Genomic DNA, 11,055 nt, shown 5'->3' with positions numbered 1-11,055 from the left:
TGTTAAAAAGCTTTAAAATATAGGCCTATATTTCCTCAGTAAAATGCCTGTTTTGGCTGTAAATGTTTTTTCCATCTCTGATCTATCTAGGTGGTTACAGGTTTGCTACATGAAACATAATACTTTTAAAAGTGCTTATAAAGGCTTTAAACCGCTTGAACCCCGTTAATTGCCGCTCGCAGCTATGTTTTATAATGTTGTTTTTTTTCTTTCTTTCGTTCATCAAAAGGGTGCTTTAGGCCTACCTGAATAATTTTCTGTATAAGGAAAATGCACATTTTGATGATAAATAAATAAATGGAAATAAAAGCAACATTTTGTCACCTCTTTTTTATTACTTGTCAGTAGGGGAGCATAAACGTCCATCTGTTAGCCTACAATGATTTTAAAAAGCATGTCAGCATTAAATTCTTATTTTAATAAACACAAAGTGCCTTGACATTGAATACAAGGCTTGTAATATTTTATTAAACTAGAAACAGTCCTGTTACTTTTCTGAAGGCACAATAATTAAACCCAGCTAACAAGGAACATTCTCAGAACTTTGATTAACGTTCTCTCAAAGTTATGAACAACTGTTCTTCCAGTAGCCTAACATTCATGCTCAAAGTTATCAGGTCTTTAAAAATGTTCTCAAAATAAGTTGTATACGTCATTCATGGAACGTTTTTTTTTTCTTTTTTTTCTGAAACGTTCTAGTAGTTGGACGTTCATCTAACATTTTTTAAATGTTTCTAGTTTCAGAACGTTCAGAGAACATTCAAAAGTAACATTCCCATAATGCTTGCACAGTTATAAAATGGAATGTTCCATTATCGTTCACATAACCAAGAAAATCGTTATTAAAACATTTTAAAAACTGAATGATCAGGGAATAACATTTCCTTAGCTTAATGGTAACGTTAGCAAAACGTTCTTAAAATAGCAATATCTGTGCAATCTAGGAGCACATTTGACTCATGAAATGTTTAAAACCTTTTAAAAATATAATATCACGATCTGATCAGACCATTACTATGTTTATTATTTTGACAATGATAATTCATATGTATTAAAAAAAAAAAACTAATAATAAAAAAATAAAAAACTGTTCGAATACATAATGAAATGATTACAGATGGACTGCACATCAGTTCATGACATCAGAAAGTCTCGGTCTCCCTCTGCTGGTCATCAGTCATAAATGATCTCGAAGAATAGTGATACTGCTTCCATATGTCTTCCGACTTTTCTTCTTAAATTCAACTCCCTAATTTCATCCCTCAAACTTATAAAACAAAAATGCTAGATTTTTGAGGCTTTATAAAAGTTTATTTAAAGATGTGATGTTTAATTTGCTTTTCTTATATATGTGTATTTTTGTAGACTATACATGCTTTTTTCTTTCCTATATGCACTTAAAAATTCAGGCCTTTTTAAGATTTTCAATTCTATGGTAAAATTCCATCAAAATTAATTGAATAAGCCTTACATATTAGCTTGGTTAATCAGGCCAATAGAAGACTATTAACTCTTCCTGTTTTAACCAGCTTTGCTAAATTTACAAAATTTTAAAACATTTTATTACTAATAGAGTTATTTTAGAAATATTTATATACAATTATAGTATTTAAATAATATTTTGAATTGCATTTTAATTTTAATATTTTTGTAAAAAAAAAGTCATTTTGCTATGCACTTTTTTAGTTTGTTTAAAACATTTCTTGATATGTTTAATTCATTTTGATTTATTTAAAATGTTTTAGTTTTTGGACATTTTACAGTAGTCGATTGTCGAGTTCACGCGCGTGATCATAGGTACTAAACCTATGCGCGTGAACTCGACAATCGATTACTGTGGACTTCGACCGAAAACAGGATGTAAATACAGGTATGAGCGCTGGCTGAATAAACATCATTTTTTATATATTTCTTTCACATCTACTGCAGTCAGATTCACCCGCGTTCACTCAGAAGGAATCACTCACATGACCTGTGCACTTGTAATGACACATCAAGGATGTTAAGAGGCTAAAAGCAGGTTTAAAACTTGCCCCATTGAAGTCAACAGGGTGCAAATTTTAAAAAGAGGATAACACGGTGTAGGCAACACCGATTTTTGTCGTTGTTCTCTGTACTGACAGCTCTCCAAATGTACAAAAAAATGAGCTCAATGTTAAAATTGACCAGAGTTCTCCTTTAATGAAAACAAAACATGGAAAATTAAAGCTAATGTTTCGTCTTGAATATTATTATTTTTTAATATAGATACAGAAATATTTTCATATTATTTGATGTTATAAAAAAACTAAGCAATGCATTAATACGACTCAAATTGTGTGTCCAATTAACGCATACATTTTCCCCTTTTAAAAAAAATTAAATATTCCATAAGATGAATACTTATGGAACATAGAAGCATATTTATTAATCAAGTAATACAATTTTTACAGTAAATGATAAATGCTGATTGAAAAAGTATAAAATTATACACTGTAAAACTCAACCGTCTGTTATTATTATTATACCCCAACACATATTAGAATTAGTGCTGGGCAACGATTAATCGCATCCAAAATAAAAATTTGTGTTTACATAATATATGTGTGTGTGTACTGTGTATAATTATATTGTATATATAAATAAACACACATGCATGTATATATTTAAGAAATATTTGCATGTATATAGGCTACTGTAATACATCATTTATATTATATATAAATATTTGATATATAAGTAACACATTTAAATTCATCTTAAATTTATACATGCATGTGTTTGTATTTATATATAGCCTACAAAATAATTATACACACACATTTATTATGTATATACACAATCTTTTATTTTGGATGCGATTAATCGTTGCGCAGCACTAATTAAAAAATATAGGCCTATACATTTAGCTTGGCTTGCAATTAATGAACACTTAAACACATCAAATAGCTCATTAAGACTTTAAAATGTTCAACAACAACAAAAACAGACCTAACTAATCAATCATCTTTCTCTGTTTGTATCTTCATGTTGTCTACAGGATGGCACAGAATTCGGACTGCTCTTCTTTCCTGTGGATGGTTGTAGGGTGAGACCAGCATCTCCTGCCGAGGCGTGTGTTGGAGTGACAGAGAGTTGTGAATCCCGTGGATTCTCCGGATCCACTCCTCTGGTTTCGGTGCAGAAGTATCCGGTAAATCCCTGTCAGCGGGCTACGGCAGTCCAACACCACGTTGTTCCTCAGGTGAGTTTCGGTGATGCCCAGCTCCTCTAGCGTGAGCTTGACCGACCGTTCATCACTGGAAAGTGTTCGTGACGGGTCGGCCAGGTGCGCAGGAGTGGGAAAAGCAGGTGGGTATGCTTGTGGATACTCAACTCCCCTTAGCCAAGCGCTGGACATGATCTGCGACAGGGAAATGCGATCTGCGGGAACGAGCCTCAGCGCTCCCTTAATAACACGCTGGCAGACCTCAGGGACGTAATCGGGAATGGTGTAGGAACCCCTGAGGATACTGAAGCGCAGTCTTCTCAGGCTGGAGCCGTTAAAGGGGAACGTGGCCGTCACCATGAAGTACAGCAGGATTCCCAGAGCCCAAATGTCCACCAGAGGTCCGATGTAACCCCTGTCCCGAAAGAGTTCAGGGGCCGCGTAGGGCGGAGAGCCGCAGAAGGTGGTGAGAATATCGGTGGGTTTGCATTCAGCACTGAAACCAAAGTCGCCAATCTTGATGCAATATGTGGTGGTGTAGAAGATATTTTCAGCCTTCAGGTCGCGGTGGATGATGTTGTTGTCATGCTGAAGATGAAAAAAAAAAAAAACTGCTGGATCAGTTATGCGGTTTTCACATAGCCTGCTTTTATATTTGGTCTCTCTAATGTTATTTATATCTTTGGATTCACATATTTGTGAATTGGGATTGGGGGTGTAATAAAAATTTAAATACAATAAAAAAAAGCTCCAGGTTTGATGCTTATGGTAGCTTGTTTCCGCCAATGAATAAAAAAAAAAAAAGGTAATTGCGACTTTTTATCTCGCAATTCTGACCTTTTTTCTCATAATTGTGTGATATAAACTTGCAATTGCTAGTTATGAAGTCATGATTGCGTGATATAGCCTAAATTTGCAATTGCCTGTTTTAAATTCTGAATTCCGAGGAAAAAAAAGTCAGAATTGCGAGAAAAAAAGTCTGAATTGTGAGATATATACTTGCAATTGCGAGAAGTCAGAATTACGAGAAAAAAAGTCCAAATTGCAAGATATAAACTTGCAATTGCGAGAAAAAAAGTCATAATTGCGAGACAAACTTGCAATTACAAAAAAAAGTCATAATTGCGAGAAAAAAGTCATAATTCTGGAGAAAAAAACATAATTGTGGGGAAATAAGTAATTATTGCAAGATATAAACTCGCAATTGCGAGAGAAAAAGTCAGAATTGCGAGAAAAAAAGTCAGAATTACAAAATATAAACTCTCAATTGCAAGAAAAGAAGTCAGAACGGCGAGATATAAACATGCATAATATATGCATAAGATATAATAACTTGCAATTGCGAGAATTTTTTTTACGCAATTATCTTTTAAATGTTTTTATTCCATGACGGAAATAGCTGCTTGTTTGTAGGGCTGCACATTTATAGTAGAATACAGACAGCCCTAGACTGCGGCTGTGTATAGCTAAAAAAAATAAAGTTAGTTCACATAAATCAAGTTTAGCCTCTTAAACGTTTAATCGCAAAATATAAAGGTTGAACACTGAGGCGGTCAGCAGCACGTGTGCTCTCACCATGTGTTTCACAGCAGACAGTATCTGAGAGAAGACCAGTTTACTCTCCAGATCAGACAGGCGTCCTCCGGTGGCGATCCTGGAGAACAGTTCTCCTCCAGGTGCGTACTCCATCACCAGATGAAGCCTGCGAAACGTCTCCACCACCTCGTACAGACGCACGATGTTGGGGTGCGAGAGTCTCTCCATGCTGAGGATCTCAGACGGGAACAAACTCTGCGAGCACTTGTCCAGACGCAGCTTATCCAGGATCTTAACAGCAACCCTTTCTGAGAGAGAGGAATAAAAGAGAGTATGGGGAGAAAATGCACCGCCAGTGTCACATCAAGTCAAACGTATTTCTAGAGTGCTTTATACAATACAGATTGTTTCAAAGGAGCTTTACAGGAATACATCTGTAAAATAGACAATCGTGTCATTGTTCAGCTGTAATCAGTTCAGAGTTGATTCAGTTGCGTTCAATAACTGTGTAAAGTTCAATTCAGCTATAAAGCAGCATCAATAAGGCAAAAAAAAAGTTTTGCATATATAAGGTCATGTGCGCGGTCAAACATGTTTCGTCCATTTTTGCCGTTTTTAACATTAGTCTTGATTTAATGACTGTAAAAATGTAAATTGGTATAAACAAGTAAAAAGTAGTAATATATTTTCATTAAATCTTGAATACACATTTCAATCATTATAATAATAATAATAATAATAATAAATCTAACAATAAGCAGGTTGTTCATGAAAATTCAATTCAGACTTCAATTTAAACATTTATTTAAAAAATATATTTTACTTCTAACACCTTAAAAAGTTAACTAATATACTATATATTTTAATTAAGAAACTTTAAACTTTCATCATAGAAGAGGTGTTTTTAATATTTGTACTTTTTAAATGGACTATATGTAAGAATTTTCATGTATTAACCACTTTTTATTGGCAATGTGTGAACAGCTTGTAGCGAAAATAAAAAAAGACACTATGTCTATCAGTCTGTACTGTAATGTCAATGTGTCATGCTAAGAAAATGGATTCATTCAAACTATAGTCTCACATAGTCAGAGTCTGTAGTCTCAAATATACTTCATAATCAAACTATCATAACAGTGTAATTTTAAGTAGCTCATCTGTCACTTAACGGCCACCGGTGACGCTAATAACAAGAGTTTCTGAATTCTACATATAGACCCTTTAAATAAATGAATAGATCTGGGCACAAAAAATGACGTAATGCAATTATCCGACTGCCCTTTCACCTGCTGACCTCGTTTGTTCCTGAACACGTGACATTCACATGTCGACACTTATTAAAAGACATTAAAGTGGGTGTCTTGGGGTTTATAGAAATGAACACATCCTGTAAGAGATTAATTATAATCTTTTGGATTAACCTAGATTTACCCGCACGTGCTGAACACATGGTCATTCATCATCCACAACACAAGAAGGTTTAAGGGGAAAGTTTTGTATGCATTTCGAACCGAACATATTCTCCTCAGAAAGCGTCTCTCACCTTTGGTCAGGTGGTGAATGCCGAGTTTGACCTGGGAGAAGTTTCCGCTGCCTATTTCCCCACGCAGCTCGTAGAAGCCGATCCGTCTGCCGAAGGTTAGGTCATCCACGAGCTTCTCCTTGTGTCCGAGGTCATAGACGGCTCTCTCGAAGAGCGTCTGCTTCACGATGACCTCTGGGCTCACGGATGCAGGCTTTCTGCCCAGTGCTTGACCTCTTGTCTTCTTCTTCTTCTCCGTCGTTTGTCCGACCTCCATCCAGGCCAGCTGAGGCACGAGCTCTTTGTGGTGGGACGGCATCGTCTGCTTGGCCACCTGCCCTGTACGGAGAAAGACATATCACTGCATAAAATGCTTTTCTTACTCAGGATTTTTGTCTTGTTTCCAGTCCAAATATCAAAAAATTCTTAAATCAAGATTTACTAGTAAGTAAAATGCCATTATGTCTTGTTTTCTGAGGGTAAAAATCTAAATGAAGTGAGGTTTTGCATAAAACAAGCTAAATTATCTGCCAATGGGGTAAGAGAAATAATCTTAATTCAAACGGAAACAAGTTTTTTTTTTCTGACCTCATTGGAAGATAATTTTTCTTGTTTTAAGCAAAAACTCACTTCATTTTGATTTTTTTTCCCCCACAAAACAAGACATAATATCTTATGTCATGTTACTCATAAAGTAAATGCTTCTTGATTTAAGAATTTTTTGATATTTGGACTGTTAGAAAATCTTTTTTTGCAGTGCTCTTTAATATCTCAGGTGTTTCTTATGGAAATCAATGCAATTTTGATGTAGTAGTCGCCTTCTTCTTCAGATGCTTCTCTTGAGAAGAAGATCCAAGTAATCTCACATTTCAGAAGAGATCTCAAAATGTGCTCAGAATCGCCATATTTTAAGGGAGACTTTCCAGTTCTCATTTATGTTTCATTTAAGTATCAACTTTTCCTTTGATGCTTTCCATAAAATTCCTTGTGAGAGATAAAAACAGATCCAGTTCTTAAGAGAACTTTATAAGAAACGTGTGAGTTCGTAATGAGATCTGAGCACAGTTTGAGATGTTTTTGAGATCTTTTTCTCAAGAGAAACACCTGAGATGAAGAGGACTTCAGCAAACGTCTCCATTTAATCTCATGAGGTGAAAAAAATCCACATATCTAATGTAAGATTTTCTTGCCTATGTGGAGATCTCAATATTAACTCCAGCATTTCTCATCAAATGAGCTATGCTATACACATTTGATTCATAGATACAATATAACTTGTCTTTTGCATGTATTTTTATCTATACTAAAGAACCTTAGAACATCTGAGAACGCCATGAGGTTTCCCAAGCTATAAAAGAGCAACCTGTGAGCAATAACATATTCCTCTTTGTCCTAAAAACCCAAATAAAACCATTTAGGATTTAAAGTTGTTTTCAAACTCACACATAATCTGTCCTCTGTTATTTTCCCCAGTAGGAGAGGACATTTAAGTAGCATCTATATCTCAGATGTTTCTCCTAAAATTGCATATGAGAAATAAAAAGACAATAGTCGTCAGTTCTTTGGAGAACTAAATAAGAAATGAGTGTTTTTAAGATCTCTTCTGAATCTTGTTAGGGCTTCTTTATCTCAAGAGAAACATCTAAAATGAAGGGGACTTCAGCAGACGTCTTCATTTAATCTCATAATTTTTGTCTAGGAGAAAATATATCCAGATTTGGAGAGCCTGTGGGGAGATCTCAACATTTCTCGTCAAATGCTTCCAAGTGCAAATGATCTGAGTTATAGTATACACATTTATATAGATGTAAACTGTCTTTTGCATGTCTTTTCATTTTAATTTCTACTAAGGAATCTTAGGAGAACATCTGAGAACACCATCAAGTTTCCTGAGCTATGAAAGAGCAATAACACGTTCCCTCTTCATGCTAAAAACCCAAGTAAAACTATTCAGATAATCTGTGCTTTTAAGTATCAACTTTCTCAAAATTTCTCGTCAAATGCTTCCAAGTCCAAATGATCCGATTTATGCTATACAGATTTATATAGATGCACTTTTTTTCTACTAAGGAGTTTTAGGAGAACTGTAAAGTTGCCAGAGCAACATCTGAGCAATAACATCAACAAAATCTGCAGATAAGACCATTCAGGATTTTAAATAGTTTCACAACTCACACAGAATCTTTGCTTTCCCATTTTTCCCATTTTTGGGAGGTAAAGTGGCGCTCTTCTTATTTAAGAACATCCTCTCCGTCTTCTGGTTTCTCCTCACAGTGTCAGTCCGAATGCGTCTTCAGTTTAACAACATCTGTCCATGCAAAGTTCCAGGTTGCCAAAAGTCCATGAGATCCCAATATTGTTTATCATATGTCTGCCGATCACCAGACTATAGTATTATTCTTTAAAGTTCATCTCAATGAACTAGAATCTTCCATGGTTCTGCTGTTTGAGTCCTGACAGACATGGTCCACTCGCTCCGATCAGTGCCGTTCCCTCTCCGTAATGCTGGATCATGTGTGTGTAATCCTGTCTCACACACTCACCTACAGACAGGTGACTCACCTCTGACCCCTCCAGCCGTGGGATTACAGTGTCCAGCTGTCTGTCACTCGCTCCACGTGCAAGTGGAATCTAGGTTTGTGTGTCTGGCTCCATTTTTTTTAAACTGGTTTTGCACCTTTAAACTGCTATGTGGTTGCCAAGATGTTCTGAGCCATTGGTACAATATTGTTAGGTGGTTGCTAGGGCGTTGCTATGCAGTTGCTACAGTGTTGCATGGTTGATAGAATGTTCTAAGTTGTTTATAGGTGGTTGCCATGGATTTCTGCACGGTTGCTAATGTGTTCTGAGTGGTGACTATCACTTAGTGGTTGCTAGGGCGTTTCTATGCAGTTGATGGTGTGTTCTAAGTGGTTGCAAGGGTGTTCTATGATGTTTATAGGTGTTTTTATGGTGTGACCATAAAAACATATCAAACATTTGATAGGTGGTTGCTAGGGCGTTGCTATGCAGCCGCTACAGTGTTACATGGTTGATAGAATGTTCTAAGTTGTTTATAGGTGGTTGCCATGGTCTGCATGGTTGCTAAGTGGTTGCTAGGGTTGCTAGGGTGTTCTAAGTTGTTTCTAGGTGATTCTATGGTTTTCTGCATGGGTGAAAAGTAAAAGATGAATATAAAAAGTATTAATGATATATAGCACACTTATTAACAAGGCAATGCCTATTTCTCCAAATACTCTCCTCACACATGAATGACATGAATGAGAGGTTACTTACATATAACTGCATAATGTGACCTAATTATTAGAGACTATTGTTTCTAAGATCGTCCTTTAGCACTTTCAGACCGAAGGATAAACAAACAGTCACAATCCTCATCAGCACCAGACGTCTGGCATCAGATGGACCTGTCTGTCTGTCTGTCTAAAATGATGTCTGTCTGTCTGATGTCTGTCTGTCTGATGTCTGTCTGTCTGTCTGTCTGTCTGTCTGTCTGTCTGAATTATGTCTGTCTGTCACAAGAGACAAAGACTCAGACATCAGATCTGCTGCAGTTCATTCTGTCGACAGAGGAGGACTTACGGCAGATAGACATATTTTTTCTGTTTCACATGTACAGTATGAAAACATCAAAAAACATAGTTTTACATTTTATTAATGGATTTTTTTGCAATACATAGTAGGATATTAAAGGAGCACGGGATCGGAACATGCTTTTAAAATATGTGTATATTTCACATACATGCAATGCAGATCAAAGCGCTTCACGGGCATAAAAACAAATACTGGCAATACAATTTCACACAATATTAATATTAAAATATTGGAAAACAACTATAAAAGGTTCACAGAGATTGGCAATACAATTTAACACAATATCAGTATAAAAATATATACTCAAAAGCAATTATAAAGGTAAAATAAAGAAAAACAAACACACACAATTTTACACAATATTGTTATACTCATAAGCAACTTTAAAAAGATATGTCTGCACCTTTTAAAAATATGAATGTTAGTAGCCTCTTTCACAAACAACACATTTTTGGAGCAAAGTGGCTAAAAAAAGTACCACCAGATTGCTTTGTTTTTTTGTTGCACATTATACAGTAAAACATGTGTTAGAGGATCTTAAACTATGATGTGGAAAGTATCTCGACAGACAGTCTGTAATATATAAAGGTGCGAGATTATCCAGTGTTTTATGAATCAATAAAATAACCTTTGCTGAACTGGCAACCGATGTATGTTCATTAAAACCTCTGTAATATGCGTTCTCCTTTTTAGTTTCATTAGTACTCTGGCTGCTGCATTTTGCATTAGCTATACAACTAGGCAGTATAGCATTACAATCATCAAGATGAGAAAAGATGCATGAATGAGTTTCTTAGCATCATCCAAAGATAAAAAAGGACGAATCCTGGCAATATTTCTCAACAAGTTTTTGTCACTTGATTAATATGAGACTTAAAAACTCCAGTCACAGTCCAAAATGACACCCAGGTTCTTCACTTCTTTCTAGATTATAAGGCTAAAGTGCCGAATCCAGCTTCTCTCTCGTCTTGGTCCAGTTTGTTTTTTTCTTATTTCTTGGTTAAATCTCTGGTTTGAATTTTAATTTCTGTCCTCTGCACCTGCGATTGAAATGCCACATTGTTCTAGTTGAAGCAACGCCGGGGCGACGGAGGGCCTCAACAGCATCTGAGCTTCATTCATCTCTGCTTTCTCTTGTTTTCTCTTTGAAACTTTCCCTCAATTCACATGCATTATGTGGAGGAGGGTCCCCGAGCTCTCTGAATGCCTTTATCAT

The 11,055-nt window shown here is 35.8% G+C and overlaps 1 protein-coding gene across 1 annotated transcript; it reads right to left on the bottom strand.

Moving 5' to 3' along the window:
- Positions 1-2,157: 2,157 nt before the first annotated feature.
- LOC311292030 (serine/threonine-protein kinase NIM1-like) lies at positions 2,158-8,733 on the bottom strand. The gene is made up of 4 exons (XM_084411464.1): positions 8,421-8,733; positions 6,267-6,584; positions 4,763-5,031; positions 2,158-3,775 (listed from the first exon to the last, which is right to left on the bottom strand). The coding sequence occupies exons 1-4, from the start codon at positions 8,488-8,490 to the stop codon at positions 3,014-3,016; spliced, it is 1,419 nt and encodes a 472-aa protein (XP_084267590.1). The 5' UTR covers positions 8,491-8,733; the 3' UTR covers positions 2,158-3,013.
- Between the last annotated feature and the right edge of the window lie 2,322 nt (positions 8,734-11,055).

Source organism: Rutilus rutilus, assembly GCF_951802725.1.
Source record: "Rutilus rutilus genome assembly, chromosome: 6".
NCBI lineage: Eukaryota > Metazoa > Chordata > Actinopteri > Cypriniformes > Leuciscidae > Rutilus > Rutilus rutilus.
Note: the sequence above shows the minus strand (reverse complement) of the source record. Positions and strands in the feature narration are given on the sequence as shown.

Bases quoted from the DNA above. Each gene is read 5' to 3' on its own strand.
- LOC311292030 (XM_084411464.1), bottom strand. From the start codon at position 8,490: ATGTTCTTAAATAAGAAGAGCGCCACTTTACCTCCCAAAAATGGGAAA. The intron at 5,032-6,266 runs GTGAGAGACGCT...CCTCTCTCTCAG, and splicing joins CATTCACCACCTGACCAAAG to AAAGGGTTGCTGTTAAGATC. The intron at 3,776-4,762 runs GTGAGAGCACAC...TTTCATCTTCAG, and splicing joins TGTCTGCTGTGAAACACATG to CATGACAACAACATCATCCA.